This window comes from Pezoporus occidentalis, unplaced genomic scaffold (assembly GCF_034315485.1).
Source record: "Pezoporus occidentalis ecotype Australia unplaced genomic scaffold, CSIRO_AGI_Poc_V1 ctg362, whole genome shotgun sequence".
Classification (NCBI taxonomy): Eukaryota; Metazoa; Chordata; class Aves; order Psittaciformes; family Psittacidae; genus Pezoporus; species Pezoporus occidentalis.
In genome coordinates, this window is record NW_026915614.1 from 314,292 (window position 1) to 342,163 (window position 27,872).

Here is a 27,872-nt window from a genome sequence, read left to right on the forward strand (position 1 = left end):
AGCAGCACGGCCTGGGGGGGGCAGTGCCCAACGGGGGGGGGACATCATCCCTTGGGGAGCAGCCACACGAACCCCTCCTGGCCTGGTGCGGGGAGGACCCGAGGGAGGATGGGTGATGCCGCCTGGCCAAAACGGGGTTCCGGGGGCACGCGTCTGGTTTGTCCCCACGGCAGTGGCACCGGGGGGGTTACGTGGCTGTCCCCACGGTGCCATCCATGGGCTGTGCTGGGGGCTAAGGAAAACGTGGGGCTTCCCCCCCCCCCCCCCCCCCCGCGCTCAGAGCTATGACAAGGGGTGGGGGGCACACAGAGGCACCCACTCGGTGTCACCGCGTCCCCCAGGACCACGGAGCAGCCCCGCAGCGGGACCCACAGCCCGGCCCCCGGCAGCCGCCGGCGCGCAGGGGGTTAAACCTCCCCGCCTTGCTCGCGCTGGAGACGTCACCGTCACCCGTGTCGGGGCCGGGGGGGTTATGGTGGTCTTTGTGGTGCGCTCCGCGCTGGCGCAGGGCTCACGGCGCTTCGCAGCGCTCCGCAGCACCCGCAGGCACCGGCCGCCGCCTTCAGCCCCCTCCGACACGGTGAGAGACCGGACATGGGGGGCACCGGCCTGTAGACGGGGGGGGGGGGGTGGGGGTGTAGCAGCCGCTGGTTGTGTCCCCCAGGGACCCAAACCCGTGTGAGGGCCCCTCTTTGCACCCCCAAGCCCGGTGCACCCAGCATGGGGATGCGCGGCGGGTGCAGCTCCCCACGGCGGGATGATGCTGCAGCCCCGGGGGGGGGGACCTGGGTGGGTGCGGGAGCGTGGCGGGGTGCTGCGGCTCGGCTCCTGCGGTAAATCCTGCCGCTCACCCGCAGCCGCAGAGACGGAGGCCCCCGGCACCCCACCGGCCCCGCTCCGGGGGGGGGGGGCTGAGCCCCATGGCGGGACCCACTTCTCCTTCCAGCCACGGAGGTCTCCAAAGCGGGGGGTGACAGCCCCGGGAAACCCCAGCTCCACCCCGATGCCCCGGCTCATCCTGGGGCAGCATCCGGCCCTGGCACCCTGATTCCCAGGATAAGGCCCCCCCCCATGAAATAATCCTTCAGGCACCGCACTTCCGACCCTGCGGCTGCGGCGATGCCAGCGTGGCCATGGGTGGGGGGCAGCGGCAGGAGGGGCTCAGTGGTGGCGGTGGGCACCCAGCGGGCACCCAGTGGTGCGGGGGGGGGGGTGTGTGGGGTGTGTGAAGGACGTGGTGCCCGGTCAAGGGAAGGGGCACACAGCCCCTGCCCAGGGAGCGGTGCTGCACAAGGCTGCAGTGCCCACAGTGATGGCAAAGGGGCACAGCCCCAAGATAGCCCCAGGTGACACCGGAATGGCCTGATCCGGAACATCGGTACCCCTTTGGGGTGGACAATAAGGGCTCTGCTAGCATGTGGGAGGCGATGCTCCTGGGTGCAGGATTTGGCCATCAGCTGGGATGTCCCCATGGAGGTGACACCCTCCACAGGGTTCCCATGGGGCAGGATGCTCGGGAGCAGCAGTGCTGGGTGGGTGCCTCTCCCAGCAGGGTTGGGGATGTTCTGTGGGCCCCCGGGCCAAGCACCTGGGGCCATGGAGGGTGCAAATCAGGGACTGGGCCCCAAGTGGAGCCATCCCTGCAGACCAGGGGGGCTGCAGCCATCTCCATATTCCCACCCAGCACTGAGCCCCCTTGCCACGGCTCAGGCCCCAAGCCAGGGCATCCTCATGCTGGGGACGGTGGGGACCTGTCCTTGCCCCCTCCCTGGGCACAGGCAGGGTTCAGCAATGACAAATCTCAGCCCCAAGCCGCCTGTCAAGGACAACCGTGGCACTGGCATGAGCGCAGCCTGTGTGAGTGCCAGAGGAGGGGGTGCAAATCTCCCCCCTTCCACTGCTCTGGGCACCCCAGGGAACCCCCAGCACCATCCTGCGGAGCCCAGAACACCACCAAAACCACCCAGCACCCAGCAGGATGAACCCCGGGGTCACTGCACCAGGGCAGCCCTCGATGCCTTTGTGCCACTCTAGGGTACAAACACACAGCACACATAAATAGAGGCAGGGGGTGCAGTGGGGAACTGGGGTGCTCTGGCTCCCCAAAAGCAGCCTGGGTTGTAGCACCAGCCTGGTGCACCCCGTGCAGCCTCAATGTAAAACCACTGCTTCCCTGGCCTGGGAGGAGGAGGACGGCAGAGCCATCACTGTTGATGCTCAGGGGCTGAGCTGGGGCTGAGCGGGGAGCTGCTGCTGCTTCCTTCGGCTCTTCCTCTCCCATTCCCTCATCACATTAATTAAACCCTAGTGCTTAATTACAACTTGCTGAATCCCTCAGCTGCTTCCCAGGGCCAAACCCATGGGGACAACTCCGACCCCCCCCCCCACCCCCTTAGGAAACGTTGGAGATGGGGGAACGTGGGGCGCATCCTGGCACCTGCAGGATTTGGGTTGTGGCTCAGCAGCAGCATAAAGGGATCTTCATGCACCGCGTGGAAAAGAGCAAACCCAACCAGCAGCGCCGGGAATGTCATCCCTGGGGGCCTTGGTCTCTCCAAGGGGAGATGGGGACAGATGGCTCAGCCCCGGGGTTGTCCCTGTGCTGTCCCAAGGGGATGGGGATGCTCAGCCGGCTGCTGGCAATAGAAAACAAGGGAGGTAAATCAGATGAAGGCCGGTGGCAGGGTGCGGGATGGGGCTCCCCCAAGGGCATGGGGTGCCCATGGGGTGTCCTGACCATCCTGCCTTCCTGCCTGCAGGTCCCTGCCAGCCCATGAAGTGACTCAGGCGGGTGGCACAGCCCCTGCTCCTGCCATAGCCGCCGCACCGGGCACCGAGGTAAGGACCGGGGGCCATGGCTGTGGAGCAGGTGGGACCCCAAACAGGGTCTGTGGGGCTGAAATCCCAATTGGAGCCTTACCCTGTCCATAGGGGGTGCCGAGCCCCGTCACTGGGGAATTGGCCTGACCCTATGGGGGGAACTGGGGTGTCTTGGGGGGGGCTGTGGGGACGGGGCACCCATTCACAACCCGTGCTCCGCTCCCCGTTCTCTCCCCGCCGCGGCACTCGGTGCCGGTTGAGCCGCCGCTCGCACCGGGGCTGGGGACCGCGGGGCCGGGTGCAGGTGGGGGCTCGGGGCGGGGGGGGGGGTTGTGGTCCGGCCGGCGGTTGCCGGTGCTGTCGCACTGAGCCGTGTTTCTCTCGCTCAGGTCCGCTGGCCATGGGCAACCTCATAAAGGTACTGGGCAAAGACTTAGAAAACTGCCCTCATTTTTTCCTGGATTTTGAAAGTAAGTCCCGGGAGCGGGGAGGGCCCGGGGGGGGGGGGGGGGTTGGAGCCGGGGCCACCGGTGCGGCTGCTCTCCGCACCACGGGGATAGGCATCGGGGTGTCCCCAGGCGCCTCGGGGCAGCCCCACAAAGCGCTGAGTGCGGCAGGGGAGCAGGACCCGTCCCTGCCCCATCCCTCAACGTGCGGGGAGGCGTTCCCTGGCTGAGCCCCCGTGTCCTGGCAGCGGGACCCGGCCCCTGAGGACCTCAGCCACATGCGGTGGCACCGGGTGGCCGTGTGGGACGGGCGGGAGGCCGGGAATGCCGGGGAAGGAGGAGGGAAGGATCCTGTGCTGCAGGACGGGCGATGCTGCGGTCGCAGCCTGCATCCGAGGATCCGGGCTCAGGGACTCCAGTTCAGCCCAGGGGACCTGCCCCGGCTTCCGCTGGCCCGCGCTAACTGGGACACGGCTCAGACCTTCCCGGCTGGACGCGGGTGTGCGGGAAACGGCGGCCCCCACGGCAGAATCGGGACCCGGCGCAGTCCGCCCCCCCCCCTTTGCTTCCTCTCCCCACCTTCCTCCGGGGGCACGGCCCAGAGCAAGGGGGAGGTAAAAGCAGCGCAGCAGCAGCCGCTCTCCTCGGCCCCTGCTCGTCCCAGCGCCACCGGCACCGGCACATCCCAAAGCTGCCGGGCTCGGGTCACGCCGCCGCCCCGCTCCCACGGTGAGGGACCTTCCTGGCTCCTCCTGCGGCCTCTGAGCCTTCGCCCACCTCCAGCCCCTTCCGCGGCCCCTCCACGGGGATGTGGCTGGGGGGGGCTCCCCACGACCCCCGTCTCAGGGCTGGCTCTGCAGCTGGAGGCGGGGACACTCCTGCAGCCAAGACTTGAGGGACCTGCTCCCCACTTCGCCCGGCGGCTCTCGGCTCTCTCCTCCCTCTGCTCCTTCCTCTCCATCACCCCATCCGCCAGCGCTCATCACCATCGCGGGGGAAGAGGCTGCAGCCGGGGCCGGGAGCAGCCGCGGGGTCACCCCGAGCCCTAGGGAGCCGTGGGGCTGGGGGGACGGACGGGGGCTCCGGCCGCCGCCGGTCGCTTCCCGCAGCCCAGCACCTCTTCCCCGAGAACCACCTCACCATCATGCTTTTTGCCTCTTGTTTCTTCTCTTGCAGGTTTCACATGGGGAACCTTCTAAAAGTGTTGACTTATAACGAGCTTGACCAAGGCCCTAATTTTTTCCTTGACTTTGAAAGTGAGATGGGATTTTTATTTCCCTTTTTCGTTCCGTGCTTCTCCTGAGTTCCACATCCTCACCATTTTGAGTTCTCCTCCCCGCCGCCCATCGCATCGCGCCCATCCCAGACGTCCTCCCCTCACCTTTGCTGTCCAGGGGTCTCCCCGGGGAGGGGGGGGCCGCGGCCGCAGACCCATGGCCGGGGGCTATCGCTCCCCACCTCTTCCCCGGGGCAGTTTGCAGCCCGTCGGGGCTGGGGGCTGCTCGAGGACCCCCCCCCCCCCGTCTGCAGGACCACGGTCGCAGGGCAGCCAGGACTCACCCCCACCCTCCTCAGCCTCTGGCTTGGCTCAGTCTTGAGCAAGGAGATGGACGAGGGGGAGAAACCCGCCAGGAAGGGCTTTGGGCCGGCGGGGGAGCCGCGGGAGCGGGGCGCTGCTCCCCACCTCGGCTCTCGCCTCTCGGGGCCCCGCTCAGAGCCCTCCGGGTTTCTCTCCCCGGGGGTCTGCCCTGCAGATGCGCAGCCGACGGCGGCCGAGACTGCGGTGTGGAACCCGGTGAACGCGGTGCTGGAGGAGGCGCAGGCGGTGCTGGCCGAGCTCCAGTCCTACACGGGCGCGGGGCAGGAGATCCGGGAGGTGGGTGCAGCCCCGGCTCCCCCCCCGGTCACTCTCCCTCCGTGCCCTGGGGCAACCTCGGGTGCTCCCCCCGCCTCCGCAGGCCATCCAGAACCCCGCGGACCCGCGGCTGCAGGAGCGCGCCTGGGGCGCCGTCTGCCCGCTCGTCGCGAAGCTGAAGCGCTTCTATGAGTTCTCCCTGCGCCTGGGTGAGTGCCCCCAGGTGCGGGCCCTTCCCCACATCCCTCCATGGGGGGGGGGCACACACAGAATCCCAGGGTGGTTTGGGTTGGAAGGGACCTGAAGATCATCCAGTTCCTCGCGTTAGACCACGATGAGCAAGGCTCTGTCCCAGCTGGCCTTGAACGCTGACAGGGGTGGAGCATTCACAACTTCTCTGGGCAACCCATTCCAGTGCCTCAGCGCCATCACAGCCTCTGTGTCTGACCTGAACTCCCCCCGTTTCAGTCTGAACCCATCACCGCTTGTCCTATCCCTACAGTCCCTGATGAAGAGCCCCTCTCCAGCATCCTTGTAGCCCCCTTCAGACACTGGAACATCCCCCCCATTGCACCCCACACCCCTCTGTGGATGCAGGAGTGGGGCAGAGTGGGGGGAGCCCTGGCCATGGGGTGGATGCCACACTGCCCCGTGCCTCAGTTTCCCCAGCTGGGGCTGGGGACATGTGGGGGGGAGGGGACCAGCAGTGCTTTGTCCCCAGAGAACGCGCTGCGGAGCCTGCTGGAGGCCCTCACCAGCCCCCCGTACGCCCCGACCCAGCACCTCGAGCGGGAGCAAGCCTTGGCCAAGCAGTTCGCAGAGATCCTGCACTTCACCCTCAGCTTCGATGAGCTCAAGGTACCTCCCCATGGGGTGGCTGCAGGCTCTGCACGCTCAGACCCCCATTCAAACCCCATGAGCCCCTTGGGACCCCCAGGGGGCAGGCTCTGGCCGTGACCCCTTACGCAGGGCTCTCCTCCACAGATGACCAACCCTGCCATCCAGAATGACTTCAGCTACTACAGAAGGACCATCAGCCGAAACCGCATCAACAACCTGCAGGTGAGGGGGGGTCCCAGGGCAGGGGATGGCTCCTGGGGGTTCCACCACCCCAGCACCGCCCTCATGTCCCCCGCAGCTTGAGGCAGAGAGCGAGGTGAACAACGAAATGGCCAACAGGATGTCCCTTTTCTACGCCGAGGCCACCCCCATGCTCAAAACACTCAGCAACGCCACCACCAAGTTCGTTTCCGAGGTGAGGGGGGGGATACTTGGGGTGGGGGAAGCCCCCTCCAGCCCCAATGGCATCAGATGGGGCTGGAGGTCCCATGGAGCGCCAGGAGGGGAAACAGCATCCGGGATCTTGGGTTTCAGAACAAGACGCTGCCAATCGAGGACACGACCGACTGCCTGAGCACCATGGCCTGCGTCTGCAGGGTGATGCTGGAAACCCCGTGAGTACCCCACAGGGGTTGGGGGGCACGTCTGGGTGCTGGGGTGCTTGCCCCCCCACCCCACCCCGGGCTCAGCCAGCCCCTCTCCTGGCACAGAGAATACCGGAGCCGCTTCACCAACACCGAGACCCTCCTCTTCTGCATGCGGGTCATGGTTGGTGTCATCATCCTCTACGACCACGTCCACCCCGTGGGGGCTTTTGCAAAGACCTCCAAGATCGATGTGAGTGGCAATGGGGTGCTCCAAGGGGGCACTGCCATAGAATCATGGAATAGGGTTGGAAAGGACCTTAAGATCATGCAGTTCCACCCCCCCCCCCCCCCCCCCCCCGACATGGGCATCCCAATGTAGATGGGATGCCAGGGTGATGATCCCTATGGGAATGTTTCTGTCTGAGCGGGTCCGGAGGGGAACTCAGCGAGGAGGAGGATGGGGAGGAAGGGACCAGCTCCTTGCAGCGCATCCAGGCTCTCACAGCCTCTCTCGCTCCCCCCACCAGATGAAAGGCTGCATTAAAGTCTTGAAGGACCAACCCTCAACAAGCACCGAGGGGCTCCTGAACGCTCTGAGGTGAGGCAGGGGGCCGGGGGCTCCCCCCATGGCGCAGGGCTGGGGTGCCGTGGGGTGACTGTGCCCTCTCTGCCCAGGTACACCACGCGGCACCTCAACGACGACACCACCTCCAAACAGATCCGGGCGCTGCTGCAGTGAGCGACCCCGCGCACGTCCCCGGCTCGGCGATGCCATGACCATAGCGCTCATCTTGTACAGAGGGACAAGGAGGGATGCGCCGAAAGGCAGAGAGATAAAAGCAGCCCGAGGCTGTGCCCGGGGGGACCCCTCCTCCCAAATCCCCCCCCCCGCTGGACACGAGGTGCGGGTGGCACCATGGGGACACCGCAATCAGGTGCTGGGGCTGGGCAGCGTCACCCCTAACCCCATCGTCATCCCGAGGAGGAGGAGCAAGCATCCCTGCAGACCTGCGCTGACCGGTGGCAACGGCTCGGTCTCCTCTCATAGACTTTGAATGAGAGCAATTAAATCTCCACTCACCTTTCCTTTTCTACATGGATTTATTTGGGGGTGAAATAAAACGGCATTTACTCTGCTGCTGGCCGGAGCTGGGCCGTCTCTGCTGCGCCCCGTCCCAGCACCCTGCACCATGCTGGATCTCCGTGTCCCATCCACGACACCCCTGGGACCACATCCCCCTTCCACGACACTTACCCCGGCTGGGACAAACCCCACCTCCGGCCATGTCTCAACCCTACAGTGACACCAGCAGGAGCTCCTGGAGGGACAAGGAACAGGGGCCGGTCCGAGGGGCTGCCCCCCAAGCCGGCCGATCCAGGGCACCCTCCTTCCCCAGCGCTCCATCACCTCCACAAGGGAAGCACTGGGACGCTGCCGCTTGCCTTTGCCGGCAGATGGCCCTGTGACACCGCGACAAAGCAGCCCCGTGCTTTCCCCCGCACACACACCTTGTGCCACCTCCGTTGTGGGGGGACCCGCTCAGCCTGAGCCCCCCACCCGCAGCACAGGGCCCAGTGCCAGCGCTTGGCGGGGCTGTGTCACCCCCATGGGGACACCCCTGGGACCCTCAGCCCAGCATCCCTGGGGTCACTGGGGTTGGTGCCCCACCACCGCACCGTGCTCCGCTTCCTGAGGTCCTTCCCACCGCAAAGCTGCCCCTGCTGCTGCCCCATAGCCCCCTGCACCGCCAGGGCCCGTGAGCACCCCGCGTGTGGCACCCGGACCACACAGCCCCCATGCACGGTGCCCGTGCCTCAGTTTCCCCACCTGTGCAACGGCTGCATGGGCAGGGTCCCCCTGGACACCCCCTGCATCGCTCAGGGTGCCAACACGGGGACACCATCGCGCCCGTTGCAACCGGGCTCAGTCCCGTGTCCACCAGCACGGCAGCCCCAGGGGGGACACGAGGGGATGAGGAGCTGGGGGTAGACCTGGCAGCCCTCATCCCTCTGCTTCCCGGTGTTTTCCAGGCCCGGTGCCAGGATCTTTGCCGCCAAAGCGGCTGAGCTCCCGCGCGGCACCACCTCAGCAAACAGCTCCTTTTATTTCCAGGCTCTTGCACCACACGCCCCGTGCATCCCGCCTGGAACGCTGCCGAGGCGCTCAGTGATGTGCCACGGGATCCAAAGCGCCCTGCCCCGCTCCCAGCCCCACCAGCGCGCAGAGCAGCTCCATGCACCAGCCCTGCCTCAGTTTCCCCACCCCAGGAGTTACCTTTGGCCTGGGGATCCCGAGGGCTCGCTCCCACTGAGCCCATCCCCAGGGGCTCCGCAGCACCGTGATCCCACTGGGAACTGAGGAGGAGGCCAGGGTTCAGTGGCTGGGTCTGATGCGTGTCTGCGGGAGCTGCGGCACATCCTGCACCAACGAGGGGGTGAAATTCCCTGTGGGATGAGCAGATGGGAGCGTTCCACAGCCAAAACACGGCAAGGAAAGGGAACCAAAAGGTGAAGGAAATGGAAGCAAGCACAAGTCCTGGAACATCACAGCCAGACGCTGGATCTGGGACTAGCAAAGGGGCTTTGGGTGCTTTTTGCCTCAGGGATGGTGGCCTCAAGTGAGAGCCCCACCTCCAGTGCGTGATGTGGAGCTGTGGAAGGGGCTGGTGAAGGCTGGAGGCAGTAGGTGATGGGGAGGCGGATGGTGGGATGCTGCCCCTGTATCCCTGGCTCTGGACACAAGGATTCAGGCTGCACCAGCAGCCCTGGTGCCAGTCCATGGGGACGATGCTCTGCCACAGGGCTCCTCCAGCCCAAGCTCTTCAGCTGCGGTGCTCGGCCAGGGCAGGGCACCGAGGACTTTAACGGAGCGCCAAGCCCTGCCAGGCCTGTGCTGTTTTCCTAATCCCAGTGGAATTAATGACCTTATCTTTGGCCAAAGCCATTTAGATTAAGTGGCTGGTGTGATGGGCTCCGGCTCCGGCTGCACAGATGGAAGAGCTGCGTTTGTCTGGGGATTAGCGAGGGCAGATGGAGGGAAGTGCCATTGCCCATCCCTAAAGCTCCCGGCCCCGCCAGCAGCCTGAAACCAGAGACCACAACAACTTTCTCAGTGACTCCTGCTTGGGTCTGCAGTGATCTGATCGGAGGCCACTGCCTCTCAGGAAGCAAACTCCCCTGCTTCTTGCTGCTGGCAGCATCCGGGCACGACCACCTTCCATGTCCTGGACCACACAGCATGAACAAGCAAGAATGAGAGTCCCATCCTGCTGGGACACCCAGGAGCTGCTGTCCTCAGACCAGGGCACTGCAGCGGTGGCAGGGACCTGGAACACCCTGTCCATGCTGGCCGCAGCACAGCCTCTGTGAGTGGCTCTGGACCACAACAGGCAGACTAGCAGCTATTGTGCTAGAGGAATAACATTTATCAGTGGGGATAACAAAGTTCATATTTAAGGACACTAAATCTGGTTCTAACAGTGTAGTCATCTGCCTGCACCCAGGAGACCGCAGATAATCCCACCCCTCATTCAGAGAGCTGCCCAAGGATCCCAGCTTGGCCTGGGGATGTGACTGAACCCATCTACACCCAGCACACAGGCAGGGAATGGGGCTTTACACACCCGGCCTCACCTCGTCCATCTGAGCCAGCAGAACCCCTTGGCCATGTGCTCCAGCGCTGGGCTGAGCCCACATCCACGTACACTGAGTCACTGGATGGCAAACAAGTCTGGGCTGGAGAAGAGGTTCAGCTGCTGCTGCACAGACCCAGCAACACAAACGTGGTGCCTGGCATCTCAGGAGGCTGACGCCCAGCTCTGCCCCAGTGCTGGCAGAGAAAAGCCAACGTGAATTCCCGGCTCTTCCCTGTATCCTCCCCACATCCCTCCCAAACAGCCCAAAGCTGCTGCCCAAAGCAGTTACAGAAATCACCCCAGTGCTGAAGAGCACAGACTGGAAGGTTAACATGATCCCACTGGAGCAGCACCTCCAGAGCCTGCACCCATTCAGCCCTGCGAGATGGCTCTTGCGCAAGCAGCTGAAGGAAAACACTGTGTTCTGCCACCCAAAACCCTGCCAGGAGGAACCAACCGTCTTGACTGCATTTGCCAGGAGTCGCAGATGCCCATCCAGGCCCTCGCTGTTCCACCTGGCAGGGATGATGCTGCGGAGACCAACTGCCTGCAGAATGTGGCACAAGGAATTTGCTGCTCAGCAACTCGGATTCAACTGCAGGGCTGGTTCCCGTTGCCAAACCACAGCGTAAAGCCCCGGGAATTCAGCTCTAACTGGGACAGATTCTGCTGCAAACTGGATGAGATCACTTCCAAGTTCCTGTTTAACAGGTGCCAGCTCCTTCTGCACCTGCTCCGTGCATTGGGATCAGACGGCTTCCACAAGAAGGGAACATCTGCTCAGCTCCCTTGGAAGCTGCAGGAAAGGCGGCTGGAAGAAGGGACCAGGCCTGACCCTCCCACCCCATGCCCAGAGCAGGGAAGCTGGGCCAGGTGGAAACAGCAAGAAAACAGCGCTTGGCAATGGGGAAAGGAGCCCACCGATCATCCTGCAACTTTATTTCCATATAAAAGAATATTCCTCTCCACAATAAAGGCAGCAAGAGCTCGCTCAGCTCTGGAGCTGCACCCCTGGCCAAGCTGGAGGAGGGCAGGGTATTCCTGTCTCCAAGCAGGACACATTCACACGGCAGCTCTACCATTCCAAGCATAATGCTGTCTCCAGCAGGAATTAACACCTGGCACAGGAGGATGCTCCCAGCAGCCTTGCCCCAGGGCCCAGCCCTTTCCAGGCAGCGTTGAGGAAGCATGGGAACACGGCACGATGATGCCACACGAAGAGGATCCGAGGCGGCCTTTGGCCATCACTTACACACCTGCCTCAGCCCTCGGCTCACTCAGTCCAAGGCCACCCAGGACCAAGTCGCCTCCTCCCCTTCAGAGGCAGGTTGGAGCCCTACGGTGACGGCTGGCTGCTGTCCTCATCCGAGGTCGCTGCACCTGCACTGTCCCCCTCAGCCTCTGCAGCACGGCTGGCGGCCTCCAGCTTCCTTCTCCTCTTCAGATGGTGCAGGTGGGATTTGGAGCGTGTGTGAGCTGGAGGGAGACGCAAACGGAGCCTTTGATTCTGTGGAACAGCCAACCCCATGTCCCTGTGCAGCGTGGGGAGCCGTCCCTTCCCATCCTCCCACACAGTTCATTCCTACAGAGAAGTGACTTCCCAAGCCCTGCCCTGGCCATGAAGGGGGACAACCCTCCCAAGCCTCCTCCTGATCACAGGGAGGATGGGAGAGGGACAAACCCTGGTTCTGTATCCACAGAAGTCTCCAGATTGTCAGGACTCACTGAACTCTCCCAGCCAAGACAACACCGGGAGGCTGGGAGAAAGGGAAGTGTTATCAAAGAGGCAGCACACTGAAGGATGCAGCCAGGTTGTGCAACTCTCCACCACCCCATGGAGCCCTGCCAGGATCATTTATAGGCCTAGATGCCTGCACCACAGCACTGGGATCTCCTGTAAATCTGCAGAGCAGCTCAGGATGGAGCCCGGAGCATAATTAGGCTTTTGCATAACTCCAGGGCAAGGCCCCGAGCCATGAGAGCACTTAGCAGGAGGCAGGGGGAACAGAGGCATAATCCCTGGGATGCAGCTTGTCCTGACACAGGAGCTGCACTTGCTTGAAATCACAGAGTTAAGGGCAGTAAAATCTCCTGTATCAGTGGTGTTATCTAAGTAGAAGGCGCTTTGTCTAATCAGAGCCATGAACCATCTTAGCAGGGTGGTTTTGCTATTTCCAAGAGATCAGAGAAGCAATTAAAGCAGCAAACTTTCCAAGCAGGGCCTTCAATGAGGGGATGTGCTCACTGAATCATGGCCCTGAGGGGTTTTCCAGACATCCTTTCCTGCCAAGGGATGAAGTTACATGCAAAGCTGCTGCTTTATCACAATCGCTGTAGGGTCACCTCAGCCTGAAATCAAGTCTCACCTCTTACAAGCAACACCAAAGCTCTCAGTGGCTGGAGGAGGTGCTGCCTGGGAACAAGCCATCCACACAAAATCCACACAAATAGAACTTTTCCATCCCCCAGACCCAGTGGGGTACTGGGAAACAGCTCCCAGGACTATGTGTAACTTGCCTACAGAAACCAGAGCAGATTGCACATCAGCTCAGCCCCCACTGCTGGTTTCACTTCCATTTTGCACTCACAAGTAACACCCAGTTTGGGACTGTTTTTCTCCCACCATCCTGGGGTGTGAGCCAAATTCAGCTGGATGCAGGGAACCACAGCTGGTCTTGGCTGGGGAAGGCACTGTCATCATCTAGCAGAATTTGGGATGTTCCTGGAGGATGTGCAGTCACAGATGCAGTGTTTGGGGGGGGGGGTTGTGGAGTTCCCACCCAGTCACAAAACCTGCTGGACCCTGACAGCTTTCAGAGTGCTCTAGTTCTGGAGGAGGCAGAGCTCCTCCAAAGCACCAGAGCTGAGACTGGCTAAAATAACAATGGCACTTCCAAACTGATCTCGTTACAATGAGCTTCCTATTCTGAGCCTCCTCCCATCTTTGCTTTCAGCAGTTCCCTGGATCAATAGGAATAAGTGACTCGTTCAAATCCAATGACCAACGACCTGCAGAACTTATCTGTGCATTGTGCCTGCACACTGTGTTTGGGCAACACATGGAGATTTACCAGGTCTGCTCCTTGCAGCCAGTTTCTCTGCTACTTTTTGTTCCTGGTTCTCAGCATGAGCCTCCCAGCGCAGATAAATTCAAAGTTAATCTGATTCCAGCTGAGCTCTTTTAAAGGCAGTCTATTGAAAATAGAAAATCCTTTTCTATTACCATTGCAGCTAGCAATACTCTTTAAAAAACACAAATAGGAGATACTGGAGCAAACCTGAGCTATTAAAAACCATTCCAAAAGTTTCATTTTACACATTTTAGAAGAAACAAACCTGTTCTCTGCTTCATGACAAAGCACCTGAAGCGCTGAAAAGGGCCAGCAGCCCTCACTAAACAAACAGCTCTAGGGCTCGATGGTACCTATAGATCCCCACGCCTGGCAGGGCAGTGACTGGGTGCAGGGAAGGAGGGAAGCCTGACAGATGGCTGCTGTGGCACAGCTCCTGCACCCCCCTGGGCTTGCAAATGGCTCCTTTCATCCCGGGCTGTAAACAAGCCCTGGAAGCCCGAGATGATGTGCTGAGATGATGTGCTGAGATGATGTGCTGAGATGATGTGCTGAGGGTCATCCGGCCAGGCAGCCAGGCAAGGAAAGCTGCTCTGCTTCAGAGAGCTGCCTCGCTGCACCTCTCTGTGTGACTGCACTCACTGGTCCCCCTCCCATGTCCTGTTCCCCCCCAGCTGAGCCCTACCTGCCCACTCCCTGTCCCCAATGATGAGTCTGTCGCAGAGCTCACACACGCGCTGACTCCGCTTGTTCTCATTTACATCGGGCTCCATCTTCACGGGCTCTGCCAGGGGCTCCCGGCCCTGTAGGTGAAATAATGTCTCCAGTTGGGGGCTGCTGTGAAACCTGCCTGGCTGTGTTCACTCTGGGATGTGAACCGGCCACACGCAGACAGCAATGCTAGCGGGACAGACGCTGCAGTTGCACCATGCAAGACAAGTGCAGCACTGGCCATTAGGAGAAATCTTCAGCTGAGACAACAGTCCTCTGCCACTGTGAGGGAAGCCCAAGGCTGGACACAGGCAGACAGCAGAGAGACTAAGTGCCAAGTTAACGGGCCTGGAGACTGCCAAGAAGTTGGCTTCTTGGTCATGGCTCACGTGTTAACTCCAGTTACCCAGTACCTGGATGAAGCTCTCCACAATCTCCAGAGCAGGTTTCAGCACATTCTCTTCCCACCGCAAGAGATCAGACACCTCCAAGGCATACACTGGGGGTACATTGGGCCCGGGACCTACAGAAGCAGAGGCAGACAACTCAGCACACCAGAACACCCCCAGCATCATGTCACAGTGCCCATGGGGCTACACTATGAGCAGAGCGTCCTGCTTTTTCCTATCTAGTTGTTCTTTAGCATTCAGAAGCAAACAGCACCAGCCTTTCCAGAGCCCAAATTACCAAAGACCTCAGCCTGGGGGGGATACCACCCTTGCAAAGAGCATGAGCACCTAAGAACACAGGCAAGCATCTCCATGGTTGTCTGTTTGGGACAGCATTGTGAAATCTGAGCACACCAACAGCCCAGCCCAGCAACAAACACTTCATCACTGCCATGGTACACGGGAGGCCACAGATCAAAAAGCTAGATGTGGACACAAAGCCATCACACAAAGCTTACAGGGAGATGCAGGCACAGAGTCTGGATGAGGAATCTGTGGGTGCAGTTCCTCACTCAGAGCTGTAATGGCTTGTGTGGCTGCTCTGGCCACACAGTGCTCCCAGCAGCAGACCACAGTGGGAGATGCTTTGTTAATGCCTCAGACAAGGCCCAAGTTTCAAAGCCACCCCTTTGGCCTCCCCCAGCCCGGTGTGAGGGCACGGGGCACAGACAGCAGCAATCAGAGCACCCGCTCAGACAAAGCCATCCCAGGCTGCTGCGTGCCAGGCTCCAGCAGCTGCTGCTCCTTGGTGTTGTAACCACAACCAACCTCCTCACAAAGCTGGGCTGCAGCACACCTGCCACCAGAAAGGTGAGCCACAGCCACCGAGCACATGGCTGCGGGACAGCTCTTGCACCTCGTTCAAAGCCTCTTTTGAGCCCAGTTTCTCCCTGCCTGGGCTTTTTCTCTTTATTTTATTGTTGGTTTGCCCCTACCGAGCACCTTTCAACAAGTGCCCGGCTCCCAGCTGCTGCTGCTGGCCCTGCTCCAAGGCTGGGGCTGGGATGGGGAAGTCCTGCTGGCTCCTGGCCACTGCAGCCAGCACAGCCCATGCTCAGAGCAGCCAACAGGCTCATGCTCCTGATCCGGAGGGCAGCATCAACTGGGCACCATGTGCGACACCATGAGGAGAGGGACCATGCTGGGCACCCCCTGCCCAAGCCCCGAAGCAGTGGAGCCTCTCCTGAGCTAGGAGCAGGGGATGTGCTGAGGAAAGATGAGAGATGAAGAACAGGGGTGGTGAGGTAGGGTAGGAAGAGAGGACTCACGTTTCAGGAAGCGGTTTCGGACCCATTTGTTCTGCCTCCGGGCGTATCTCTTGGTCACCTGCTTCAGGGCCTGGATCCCTTTGAAACAGAGGGATTAAAACAAAGGTGAGTGTAAGGCTGCAAGATGAGCTCAGAGCCTAAAACCTCTGCCCTGAAGCTTTTAGCAGGTAGAACAATCTGTTCAAGGGCCACCCTGCTCTCACAATACCCAAGTATCAATCTGCACAAATGGAGCTCAGGACTCCTCATCCTCCCCACAGGTGTCCCACAGGATGGCTGACCACTGTACAACCTGTCAATACTCAGTACCAGACTTATCTATCCCTCTGTAATGGTCTCCTGAGCAGACATAACAAGCCCCTTCTGTTTTCAAGCCTTTTATCATTGCTGTGGTTTCCTCAGACTCCCATCTCCTCTTTGCACTGAACCCTCCCCAACACAGATCAACTCTGCCTGGAACCTCTGCTGTGCTGAGGAGCAGAGCAGCTCTGTCAGAGAATAATTAGGGTTGGAAAGGACCTTAGGATCATCCAGTTCCAACCCCCCCTGCCATGGGCAGGGACACCTCACACTAAACCAGGTCACCCAAGGCTCTGTCCAACCTGGCCTTGAACACTGCCAGGGATGGAGCATTCACAGCTTCCCTGGGCAACCCATTCCAGTGCCTCAGCACCCTTAAAGAACTTCCTTAGATCCAATCAAAACTTCCCCTGTTTGTTTTAACCCGTTACCCCTTGTCCTATCACTGCAGTCCCTAATGAAGAGTCCCTCCCCAGCATCCCTACAGACCCCCTTCAGACACTGGAAGCTGCTCTGAGGTCTCCACGCAGCTTCTCTTCTCCAGGCTGAACAGCCCCAACTCTCTCATCCTATCTTCATACAGGAGGTGCTCCAGCCCCTGCGCATCCTCGTGGCCTCCTCTGGACTTGTTCCAACAGTTCCATGTCCTTTTTATGCTGACACCAGAACTGCACACAATGCTCCAAGTGAGGCCTCATGAGCAGAGGAGCAGGATCACCCCCTTCAACCTGTCCTCTAACATCAGTCCCGAACTCCAGAATGGAACATGCCATCAAAGTGCACCACTGGTGACTCATGCTGTGATCTGCTAGATCCCCAGGCTCCTTCCCACCATAATGCTGCTGAACCAGATGCTGAGTTCCACTTCATTCCCTTTCTAGCTCAGCTCCCCACAGCATTCACACCCCAGCTGGGATCTCATCACCCAGGTCACTGGTGGACCAGCTCCAGATCCCGTGCCCAGTACAAGCTGCATGTAGGCCAGGGGGAAGGAAGGGAGGAATTGCTCTGGCTGTGCTCAGCAATGCTCCAAGCACTGAAAAAGGAGCCCCTGTCCCCCTAAGCTGGCAAACATGGAAAATGCAGAGAGAAAGGTGCAGCTCAACCCCAACAAGACCTGCGCTAAGGTCTGAGCTTGGCTCAGCCCATCAGGCAGTGTCTCCTGAAGCTGCATGGGGCTGAGGGATGTAGGGCAGGCAGGGTGCTCCTCCCACCTTTTTGCAGCAGCAGGGCACTGGTCTCTGGTGAGCAGCTCCCTTCACTGATGAGGTACTCATGGAACTCCTTGAAGCCAATGGACTGGAAGATGCCGTGCTGGTAATCCTGCCTGGAGAAGACAAGAGGCAGGGGTCAAAGCCATCTCCTGTAGAACAGTGGGAGACCTGAACCCTCCTGTGAATAGCTGGGGTCTCTGCATCCCACCCTGCAGGAACCTCCCCAGGTGACACAAGCCCATGGGCTCAGGGGACAAGCCAAACCAGGCACACAAGACAGACCAGTGCCTTCGGGGCCAGCCCATGTCAGCTTCCCTGTGTGAATGCTTAGGCAGCACCAAGTCATTTTTACTGAGGGAAAATGGCAGGTACGGTCCAGGCAAAATTAATTCTCAACACTAAGACCCACAGGGACTCTGCTGTTTGACCAAATCTGCTCTAAGGGTTCTGGCAGGAAGGGAAGGAGGCCAGGAAGTGCTTGAGGATCCAACTGGTCCACACCTCTCCACGATGGTGCCCCTGCAGAGGCAGGAACCCAGAGCAGATGCTGCCAGGAGAGGGCTGGGAGCAGCAATGCACCAGAGGTGCTTCGGGCAGAGCTGTTTTGGTGCCTGCATGGCTCGGGGATGTGGGGGGGGGGGGGATGAGCAGGAAGGGAGCTGGCTCCTCACCCACCGGTTCTCAGCCACCTTCTGTTGGTTGTAGCGGCGGTGGAAGTCGCGCAGCTCCTCCAGCAGCCCCGCAGCCAGCATGTCATCCACCCGCTTCTCCAGCCGCTGGTCCAGAGCTGGGAGGAGGAGAGCAGGGCATGCCCTCAGGAGGCCCACAGCTGGACCACGTGCCAGAACATGCCCCAGCGCTGCCACCCTCCCCATCCCGCTGAGGAAGGCAGAACCCAGCAGGTGAGGGCAACAAGTCCTTTGTCACGCTCACGGATGCCAAAGGAATTGCTGCCTCGCTCAGGGAGGAGGCTGGGGCAGGAGCAGGGCGTCAGCCCTCATCTGCATCGCCTTACTCAGCCAGGAGCTCACTCTCACCTGCCTGGTCTGCATGGAGCCACAAGATGCAGGAATGTGGGTATTTCAGGGGCCCACCTAAGGGCCCCCCACCTTCCTCCTCCTGCTGCTGCTGCAAGATTTCACTATGGGGGATCCCCATCTCTTCAAACACTTGGAGGCTCCTGCAAGCAGAGACAGAGCTCAGAGGCTGGGTGAGGATGAGCTTTTCCATTTCCCAGGCAGCCCTGGGGGCTCCAGCAAAGGGAACCGCAGACACTCACTGAGATCCATCCTTCTCATGTGGGGGGAGGGCTGGTTTCTGCCCCCTCCCGTGCCCAGCATCCTGAGCACACCCAGGTCCTGGGGGTACAAAGCAGCGCAGAGCACAGTGATGGCACCCAAGGAGCCTAGAGCACAGCCACCCACTCCTGCCTGGCAGCAGGACAAATCCTGCAGGGGACAGGGTTCTGGCTCCAGCCCTGCCCTTTCCAGCCAGGTAGGGCTGCAGGGAAGGGGCCAGCACTGCTGATGCTCAGCCCAGCCCAGGCAGGGAGGTGGAGGAAGCTGCTGGGGGTGCCCAACCCCTTGTCCCGTCCCCCCCCGTCCCCCCTGCACCGTGCGAATGGGGTGGGTGGTGTTCTGCTCCCCCCAGGCCAGGGCTCAGCTGGGATGGGCCCGCCAAAGCAGCAAGCCTGGTCTTGCCGCCGTGCTGTTCCCACAGAGCTCAGCTATGTTACTCAGCCAGCACAGCAGCTTGCTCTTTAAATAGCTTCAGATAAACCCTGCTGCTGGGGCACCGCAGCGGGAGCAGCCCTGGTGCACACGAGCCAGGAGCCATGCACCATCCTGCATCCCAAAGGCTGGCGTGCTGCATGGCCAAAGGTCTCAGATCCCAGAGAGCTCCTCAGCACCAGTGCTCCAAGCACCTTGCTAAGAGGCTGGGAGCACCCACCTGGGATGGGAGAGCCTGTCTTGCTGGGTTCCCTGGCACACGATTCCCTCAGGAAGGGGTGCAGGGCACCCCAAGCTCACCTGGCTACTTTACGCTTGTCGTGGGGGTGCAGCTTGGCTGCCATCTCGGGGTCCACCCTGCTCAGGCGACGATAGAGCTCCCCACCATCCAGCTGCTCCAGCTCCACCTTCCTGTCCCTGACCGTCTCCGGGGCTGTGCTGGCCCTCTCCTGCAGGGCACAAGGCTCCTCTCAATGGAGACACTCATCCACATGCAAGGCCAGCGCAAGCAACAACATCCCCCAGACCCACAGGGTGAATGAGGGGCTTTTGATTCTCCTTGCCCCACTCTAGCAGGGGGAACACCATGCCCAGTTGCAGAAGGCTGCTCTGAACATGGGCTCACCCTTTCCCAGTGGGATACACAGCCCCCCAAATGTACCTTAGTGTTGATGAGGACCTTCCAGAGCAGGGACTCGATGTAGTAGTTGGTTCCTCCCACAACAATTGGGATCTTGTCTCGGGCAAAGATGTCTTCAATGTGCTATCGTCAAGGAGCGTAAGCACAGATGCACAGCAGGGAGGAAGGGCTGTGGGAGCAGCAGCCTGCTGGCCCAAACCTCATTTGCCCAGCTCCATGGAGCTGGTTAAGGCTGTAGGACAGGGTTATAGGTGTCCCTCATCGGTCACTATCCTCTGCTGCCTGTGTCAGCTACCACCAAAACTCGGGGACACCCAGGGACTGCCAGGGAAGGCAACATCTGGCTCAGATCCTCCCCAGCCAGCCCTGAGGATGGGCTGCCCTGAGCATTACCTGGGTAAAAGCAGCTCCAAGTTCCCCTCACCAGCAGTATCCCCTGAAACCCAGAGTTATTTGTACTGTGGAGAGCCCAAGTCTGAGGCAAACCCTGATCCCTGTTGTGGCTGTGGAGGGGGGAAGTCCATATCTGCCCAGCCAGGCAGGCTGCAGAGTGAAGGGATATGAGAGGCACAGCTTTGTCTCGGAAATCTACCACTGTGTAGTTGGAGACAAGGGGATCCACAAAGCTGATCATGTGGTGCCTGCACAGACGCTGCTCCTGCAGAGAAACCTTGTTGGTGATGATGTCCAAGCCCTTGTACACCTGGGGAAGAGAAGAACCCATCATTCACCTCTATGCCCCATGAGAACCCCCCTGACCATTGCTCCTTTCCCCCACAGCTCGTGACTGCTCTCCTGGCCTGGTGGAACCCTGCAGTTAGGGATGGATCAAGGTCAGGGTAACCAGGCAAGCCCAGCTCCGGAGCACAGAGCTCCACAATGATGAGGATGGCTGCCTCCAAAGTGCCACCTCCTCATTTATTGCTCTTGGAGCTAAAAGCTCAGCTCTGCCTCTCTCCAAACACCACCCTCCAGCACAGCACTGAGTCTCGTTTGAGGGCAAGGATCACTGCTTCCCGTAACGCACAAGTGTCTCTGGATGCGACGTGCGACTCCATGGAGCCTCCTGAACATGCAAATGGTCTCAGCTCATGTCTGAGAGACACCCGTGAGTGCAACCAGGAGCATCTCACTGCTTCGAGCTGAGTCTTCAATCCCAAGTTTGGGATATAGAACCTGGGAGAGCACTGCTGGGAGGCGCTCACCCTCAGCTAGCCAGCTAAGAGCAGAGCAGAGAGAAAAGCCACCCGAACCAACCCCTTGGGAGCACCCTTGGTGACGAGCCAAAGCAACCTGCGATCCCAGCAGCACACACCTGAGCCACAGCCCAAATCCACCCTCCAGGCTGCATAAAGCAGCCAAAGCCTAAGCCCACAGACCTTGCAAGTACCGGAGCTGCCCCAGCCTGGCATCCCATCCCTGCAGCTCGGCTGGGTCCTGGGGGAGATGAGAGCATGTTTCACTCAGAAGGGAGGAAGGCTCCTAACCCTGCTCCCCGTGGCATGCAAACACAACCCCCTTCAGCACAGGGTGCCCCTGTGCCCAGCACTGCTGGCTAATGGGTGCTGCAGACAAGCAGGTATCACAGTGGGGAGCTGTACCCCAAGGGTGCTGGCAGCAGGCACATGGTCACAGTGGGCACTTTCTGTCCAGCCTGGCTCCGCACTGTGTGCCACAGTGGCTCAGGCTCTGCTTTGTGCCACTGCTCCTGCGTGGAACAGTCTCCTGGCCTGGAATAAAGCAGGCTGATGGGAGAAAGGGCTGGAAATGGCTGTGCCCTTCCTCCTCCACTCCCCAGAACCCACCCCAGCCAGAGGGCCAGACTTCCAGAAACACATTTCCCCTTAATCCCCTCCGAGGAGCTGCCAAGGCAGCGCAGCCTCCACCCACTGCCTGCCCTCAGCAGACACCAGGCCAAGGTGACACGGAGGTGACCTGCGGGCACCGGGCGGCAGCAAGGCACGATCCCAGGTCAGTGGAGCAGGGAAGCCCGGAGCTGCCGGGGCGGCTGAACCGGCTGCGGCCCCGCGCACAGCTCCCATCCTGCCAGGAGCTCGGAACTTGCTGCTCGGTGGGCAAGGGCCAGCTCCTGCTCCAGTCCCTCGGTAGGGAAAGGCTGCCTGGGGGCAGGAAGCGAGAGGGGAGCGGGAGGGCAACCAAATGCTCTTCCTTTCGGCCCTGCAGAAACCCAGCTGGCTCCAGGGGATGGGGAGCAGACGGGAGGAGAGGCCCAAGAGGCAGCTCTGTGCCAACACGCCCCGTGGCTGGCTGCAGCCTATTGATCCCCTTCCATCACCCAGCCCCGGGCTGAGCAGCGCTATTCAAGGCAGGTCTCCAGCCGGCACCGAAAGCCTTTGAATGCAGGGAGCGTTGGCTCAGGGCCACCTCTCCCCAGGCAAGGGCCAGCCCAGCCCTGCAGCTCCTCCGACTCCCACTCGTCTGCCTGAGATCAGAGTTAATACCGAGGGCTGATGGTGACGGGGGGGGGGGGGAGCTCGGAAGCAGCCGGGAGCTCCCAGTGCCCTGCACAGGCACAAACAGGATTTACCCATTCAAGCTCCGATCCCCCAAGGTTCTCCTGGAGATTAAACACCGAGAGCCTCCCCGAATATCGAGCAAGAAGGGGAGGAATGCGGTGTCACTATGTGGGCTGGGAGGAAACAAAGGCGGCCTTTTACACACAAGCAGCAAGGTTTCCACCAGCTGGCTGTCGCACCCAGACGTCCTCCTGACACTCATGGCTATTTGCAGCAAGCGGCTCAGATAAGCCTTTGTTGCTTTCTAAGGCGCCCAAAACAGATTAGCAGCGAGCAGCCTGGAGCAGCAGCCCTCCGACACACCGAGCACAAGCTGCGGGCTCAAGATGCTCGGCCTTGGCAGCATCCTCCCACCCTGCACTGAAGGCCCCGCACGGGTCAGCCCCGCAGCTCCCAGCTCTTTGCTGGCAGGACAGGGCCATCTCCCCTTCTAAGTGATCCCCAGGAAACGGTGCCGTGAGGCTCCTCAGCCTGGGAAGGGCTCTCCCAAACCCTCACTCTGGCACCAGTTTCCTGCACAGCCCCAAACTCGTCCTTTTGTCACCATCTGCACCAGAGGGGTAAAGGCACAGTACACCAGGCTGTGCAGCACAGGGACCCCAGACACAGCCAAGCCACCTACAGCTGGGAGAGTGTGAATATTCCACAGCAACCAAGGGATCTCCCAGCTGCAGAGGGGCATGGAGGGCCCACACCAAGCTAGGATGCAAGGAGAGTTCAACTCACTCCCCACTCCGATCCCTTCCATCAGAAAGATGGCAACAAAGGCTCTTAAGATGTCCTGACTTGGACACAGTAAATGGCAAATGTACCCAGTGTGCTACAACAGCCTCCGGAGAAGGATGGCATCCAGAAGGGACAGTGAGATGGGGAGCGGATGGGGCCCTCCAGCAAGCTGGGATCAGGAAGAACAAAGAAACAGGACTGGCTTCAGCCCATTTGGGTTTCCCAGGAACGACTTACTCCTAAAGGAAACCCTCTGGGATGACGAACAGCAACAGAAAGGACAAAAAAAAAACCCCACAAGATTAAGAGGCCATCAGATTAAGCAGAGCTCCTGAGCTGCACGCAGGCAGCAGCTAAATCTGTAACATGACCACAGCGACCCACAGCCATGACGAAACGCCCTGCAGAGAGAGGGGTGCCTGTGTGGGAACAGGTGGGTTTGGGGCTCCCGGCCCCTTCCCGAGCCTGGCTCCAGCTCCAGCAGCTGCCCAGGACACTGCCAGCATTCGTCAGAGCCCACCGGGGCCGTAGCGATGAATGGACACGGGCACTGGCAGCTGCCAGTTGGGAATGAGCAACGGGAGCTTTAAAACCCATGGCAAGGCCAGCGGAGCCAGTGCTGCGTGGCAGAGGGATCTGCAGCGGGCAGTATCCCATGGGAACACAGCCAGCGAGCAAGCAAAGAGCTGGCTGCGGCCGCCCGAGCAGGGCACAGGGGTTAGTGGGACACGGGCTGCTGGAGGCTGCGCCTTCAGGCGGCCTGAGGCCAGGCTCAGAGCACGCTGTGCTGCGGGATAAAGGCAACGGAGCTGCTCCCCTTCCACAGTCACGCTAGAATGGGATTAAAAGGAAAGGAGGACAAGAGCCACTCAAGCCCAGATGCCATTGGGTGCCTGCAGCCAGCGTCCTCCCAGCCCCTTGCATTCCCATAGTGGGACCTGAAATAACCAGAGCACAAAATAGACGCCTCAAACCATCCACCAGCATGAACCGAGAATTTGCAGCGCACCAGTGGGCTTCAGCCACGTCTGCAGAGCTCGGGGGGCAGCGGGAGCCTCCTGTTTGCAGCGCTGCTCAAGTCAACAGGCACAGTTCCCCATACTAAAGCCTGCTGCGTGCTGAGCTGGCGGTCTGATTCGGAGGAAACTCCAGGAACAAACTCGCCAACAGTTTCAAGTTGACAAGCAGGTATTCTTTATTGCGTCCCCGAATTGCTATACAGGTCATCCTTATATGATCACCGAGCATATTACATCATTTTCCAAAAGGTTTCCGGCATGCATACAAAAATGTGGTGGTCTTTAAGGGTCGTTTACTTTTCCCAACAAGTTTAATTAACATTACAGACATCGCAATCATCCTGCCCTTCTACTTATCACTTAGTTTAACTGCTCTCACCCTGGACATCTGCTAGTCCGGGATACTCCCCATCCCAGGTCCAGTCCTTCTATTCTGCTTTTCTCACACCTTTTGTACTGAGGTCCTGAGGGCCTGAAACTATGTCAACTACCTTCAAGCACCGCAGTTTTCCATTACAAAGCCATCACCATTACTTAGAACTGATTACATTTTGTATTTTTGTGCCTCCTTGTCCCAAGGTCACTGCGAGGGCCGAGAGCCTCAGGGTTACCAGCACACAACCAGGCACAAATGACTGAACAAAAGCTTTGGGTTTGTCTGCAGGAAAGTCGGCACCAGTAAAATCCCAGCAGCCAAGATCTGAGCAGAGACGCTCCTGGTGCAGACACGAGAGCAGAGTAACTCGCAAACATAACAGCAGGCACCTAAAAGCCATCCCAGCCCAGAAGAGGACTGCAGAGCAAACCAGCTCACAGGCAGTCGCACCCTGTGCTCGAGGAGAGCAGGATGGACACGGAGGTCCTTCATTACAGAGCACATGGTGAGGGCTCGAAGCACTGGCATGGCTGGGCCAGGCAGCTCCAGACAAAGCTTCTGCATCTACATGAATGCTTTGCCCCTGCAGGACTCAATTCAGCTCAGACCTCAAACGCTCTTTGCTCAAGAGCTTAAGGAAAACATCCCATAAAATTAAAGCTTCCAATTGCTCCAGATTGAGGAGAGGGAACTTTAAAGTTTAGCTCTCTAGGACACAAATAGTGACCAGCATCAGCAGCCAGGTGCAGGAAAGCAGGAGGTGGCTGCAGGAGAGGAGAGCGCGAGTCCATCCCTGGGCAGCAGGAAGGGTGCTGTTGGCAGCAAACGCTTTTAAACCAGCACAATAAATACACTGAGCACTGAAGGCTGGGGGAGCTCAGGTGCTACAGAACCAGAGCAGCCAAAGCAGTGATTACGAAGGAAACATTTTGCCAACCAATAATAACAAGCCGCCTGTGGTGGCTGAAATCTGCATCTGGTGATGAAGCTCCCGTGTCGGTGCAATCAGGACCAAAAAAGAGGCTCAGCTCCTCCTGAATCCAGCATAGACTCATAGAAAAGGACCTTGTGTCATCTGTATCTGCTATCTTCCACACTGCTAGGGATGCAGCATGGAAGGAGATGAAACCACAGGCTCTCAAGCAGCAAATACAGCTGTTAACATCCTTCCTTCCCCATCTCTCTTTGGTGTCCCTTTGCCTCATCGCACCTCGCTGATGCTCCATCCATCCAGCAGCCCCTGGAAGGGCGCACGGCAGAGCCGGGCCACCCGGCTCAGCGCAGGGACCAGCGGGACCGTGGGGCTCGCTCAGGGCTCCCACCACGTCCTGCGCGGCTGCCACAGCCCAGGCTCCTTGCCAGCACCCGCAGGACCGATCCTGAGCACCACTTACAACCGGTTACCCCCAGCCGCTGCCTCAAAGTGCTCCTCAACCCCCCCGCGGAGCCCTTGTGGGTCTAAATGAAAGCCTCTCGCTCGGGTTTCCTCCCGGAGGGAGCCTTCACCCGCAGCGCTGCTTCTGCCTCCCCGTTCAGCGCTGACAGCCGAGCAGGGCACGGCTGCCACAGACACCGGGAGGGGGGGCTCAGCCCGCACCCCGCGGGCCTCTGCGGGCCCCGAGCAGGCCCCGCTCCCCGCCGCGGCCTCCCTCAGGCCCAGCGCCGGCCCTCCCCTGCTCGCAGGCCGCAGGCCCCGCCGCGCTGTGGCCCGGCCCTACCTGCATGGAGTCGGCGCTGACGATCTCCCCGCCGAGGCGCAGCCCCAGCTGCAGCGCCAGCGCCGACTTCCCGGTGCCGGTAGCGCCGAGGATCACCACGAGCGGCCGCGGCGGCGGGGCCCGGCCGAGGCACAGCGCGGCCGCCGCCATGGCCTGGCCCGGCCCGGCGGCTGCCAGGGCGGGCGGGACGGGGGCGGGACGGGGCCGGGCCCTGGGCCCCGTGGCCCTCATCGCGGCGGGGCTCAGGGCTCCGGTCACCGGCCCCATCCCCACCCCGGACCCGGACCCTCCTCGGGTCCCCGGGACCCCCCGGCCCCTTTATCCCCCCCCCTCCCCGGGCACCTCAATCCCGGCCATGCCCACGAGTGGGGTCCTGCGCCCTGGTCCCCGTTTATTTTGGGGTGGGGTGGGAAGGATGTTGTTGCCATAGCAACAGGGCAGGAGGGTGAGGAGCGGGGCTGTTGCCATAGCAACAAGATAGGGGCGCTTTGCCGTGGCAATCGCAGCCTCCTCTCAAGCTCGTCCTCCCCATCGCCACGGCAACACGGGGAGATGGGGAGCGGGCGGCTGTCTCCGTGGCGACAGAGAAGGAGAGAAGGCAGGGAGACGGTTGCTATGGAGACAGCGGGAGGAGGGTATCTCCCTGGCAACACACATCCTCTGCCATAGCAACAGGGAGCGGGGAGGCTGCGGGGGATTATCACCGCTTCGGGAAACTGCCCTACAAATTTGCCAGCCCAGGCGTGAAGGCGGCTCCGTGGCCGAGAAACCCGAGTACAGCGAGCAGGGGGAGAAGAAAAGGTGATATGGAAGGGGGGGGGGGTCACAAGGAGCAGGGGGTGAGCAGAGCAACAGCACTAGGACATAACTGTTAGGGCTGGAAATGCTGCATCGGGATGGTCCCAGCCGACACTGGCACATCACAGCACTGAGGAGGAGCCCTGTGTGCTTACTTGGTTCATTACGGGTGCTGTCAGTCATGGCAATACAAGAGGAGACGTCTCCATTATTAACCAGGGAAGTCTCAGGTGTATATATAGGTATGTGGGCTTTCAGCAGGAGAAATCAGAGGTGTGGTGTACTTAAAAACCAGCCACATTTTCCCCTGGTGACTGTCCCTGCTCAGGCCATGGATCTGCACATCGTGCCTAAGAGAGAAAAAGTGTTTTAAGCATCCGGCATGCCTTCAGCATGAAGAGCAAAAGCACACCCTGCTAAAAACCTTACCGGGAGGCTCACCTTGAGCTCAAAAGAGACACCGGTGTGCAAGTGTCAGCAATAAGCAATTGAAGGACTCGTGCAGCTCGGCTTTGTTCCCTACACACGGGCAAAGTGTCAGATTTAGGTCACCCTGCTCCGTGTTTAAGCTGTGGTTCCTGTGAGCATCTTTTAATGCAGCCCTAAAAGGCTTTGACATGGCATGATGCAACATGCAGCGAGTGTGAGACAGTGCTGGAGCTGAAGGGAATGGGAGCATAGGATTCCTGCAGGGTGGAATTGCTGCTTTCTAAGCGTGCTTCTCCCAGGTGGCTGCATCTCCTGCAGCAGCTCTTCTGCCTGCTCAGCAGTAACAGAATCCCGTGTCCCTCTCGCATTTAAAGCAAGACTTTCACTGCCAGCACGAAGGAAACCCAAACACATTGAGTTTGGGGCAGCAGGGAGAGCACACACGTGTATATAATTTCATCCACTTGGCAGATCTGGGGAGATGAAGGTCCTCAATGCCCCTTGAAGTGAGCGGATTGCATTCCCCCACTCCCTATAGGGTTACTGCCAACCCCAGCCCCACGGGGCAGTGATCACCCCACACTGGCTGCCCTGAGCCCCATTAGGGGGGTTTATAGTTACATGCAAGCCTTCTCAGAGCTCAGCATGGGCTCCCTGCCCCTCCTTGCCAATAAAGCCACTTAAAAGGAGGAAAAATAATCCA

At 60.2% G+C, this 27,872-nt stretch overlaps 2 protein-coding genes across 6 annotated transcripts; one reads left to right on the forward strand and one right to left on the reverse strand.

Annotated features, from left to right (window-relative positions):
* Window positions 1-436: 436 nt before the first annotated feature.
* LOC134169975 (CYFIP-related Rac1 interactor A-like) lies at window positions 437-7,633 on the forward strand. Of its 5 annotated transcripts, XM_062630990.1 has the most exons (13): window positions 437-580; window positions 2,760-2,838; window positions 3,210-3,290; window positions 4,443-4,522; window positions 5,021-5,142; window positions 5,225-5,330; window positions 5,843-5,979; window positions 6,106-6,183; window positions 6,260-6,376; window positions 6,496-6,575; window positions 6,672-6,798; window positions 7,076-7,146; window positions 7,224-7,633. In XM_062630990.1, the coding sequence occupies exons 4-13, from the start codon at window positions 4,450-4,452 to the stop codon at window positions 7,285-7,287; spliced, it is 975 nt and encodes a 324-aa protein (XP_062486974.1). In that variant the 5' UTR covers window positions 437-580; window positions 2,760-2,838; window positions 3,210-3,290; window positions 4,443-4,449; the 3' UTR covers window positions 7,288-7,633. The 5 variants fall into 5 exon arrangements, with proteins under 5 accessions (XP_062486974.1, XP_062486976.1, XP_062486975.1 ...); XM_062630992.1 differs by lacking the exon at window positions 4,443-4,522; XM_062630991.1 differs by lacking the exon at window positions 3,210-3,290.
* A 3,471-nt stretch (window positions 7,634-11,104) lies between these two features.
* TRIT1 (tRNA isopentenyltransferase 1) lies at window positions 11,105-26,129 on the reverse strand. The gene is made up of 11 exons (XM_062630993.1): window positions 25,943-26,129; window positions 20,129-20,269; window positions 19,588-19,686; window positions 19,227-19,375; window positions 18,234-18,376; window positions 17,872-17,983; window positions 17,197-17,309; window positions 15,683-15,760; window positions 14,379-14,488; window positions 13,940-14,057; window positions 11,105-11,659 (listed from the first exon to the last, which is right to left on the reverse strand). Exons 1-11 carry the CDS (start codon window positions 26,090-26,092, stop codon window positions 11,520-11,522), a joined length of 1,353 nt encoding a protein of 450 aa, XP_062486977.1. The 5' UTR covers window positions 26,093-26,129; the 3' UTR covers window positions 11,105-11,519.
* Between the last annotated feature and the right edge of the window lie 1,743 nt (window positions 26,130-27,872).

Bases quoted from the DNA above. Each gene is read 5' to 3' on its own strand.
- LOC134169975 (XM_062630988.1), top strand. From the start codon at position 4,873: ATGGACGAGGGGGAGAAACCCGCCAGGAAGGGCTTTGGGCCGGCGGGG. The intron at 6,184-6,259 runs GTGAGGGGGGGT...TGTCCCCCGCAG, and splicing joins ACCGCATCAACAACCTGCAG to CTTGAGGCAGAGAGCGAGGT. The intron at 6,576-6,671 runs GTGAGTACCCCA...CTCCTGGCACAG, and splicing joins AGGGTGATGCTGGAAACCCC to AGAATACCGGAGCCGCTTCA.
- TRIT1 (XM_062630993.1), bottom strand. From the start codon at position 26,092: ATGGCGGCGGCCGCGCTGTGCCTCGGCCGGGCCCCGCCGCCGCGGCCG. The intron at 18,377-19,226 runs GTGAGCTTGGGG...CTCTGCTTGCAG, and splicing joins GACAAGCGTAAAGTAGCCAG to GAGCCTCCAAGTGTTTGAAG. The intron at 14,489-15,682 runs GTGAGTCCTCTC...CTGCTTCTGTAG, and splicing joins CCGAAACCGCTTCCTGAAAC to GTCCCGGGCCCAATGTACCC.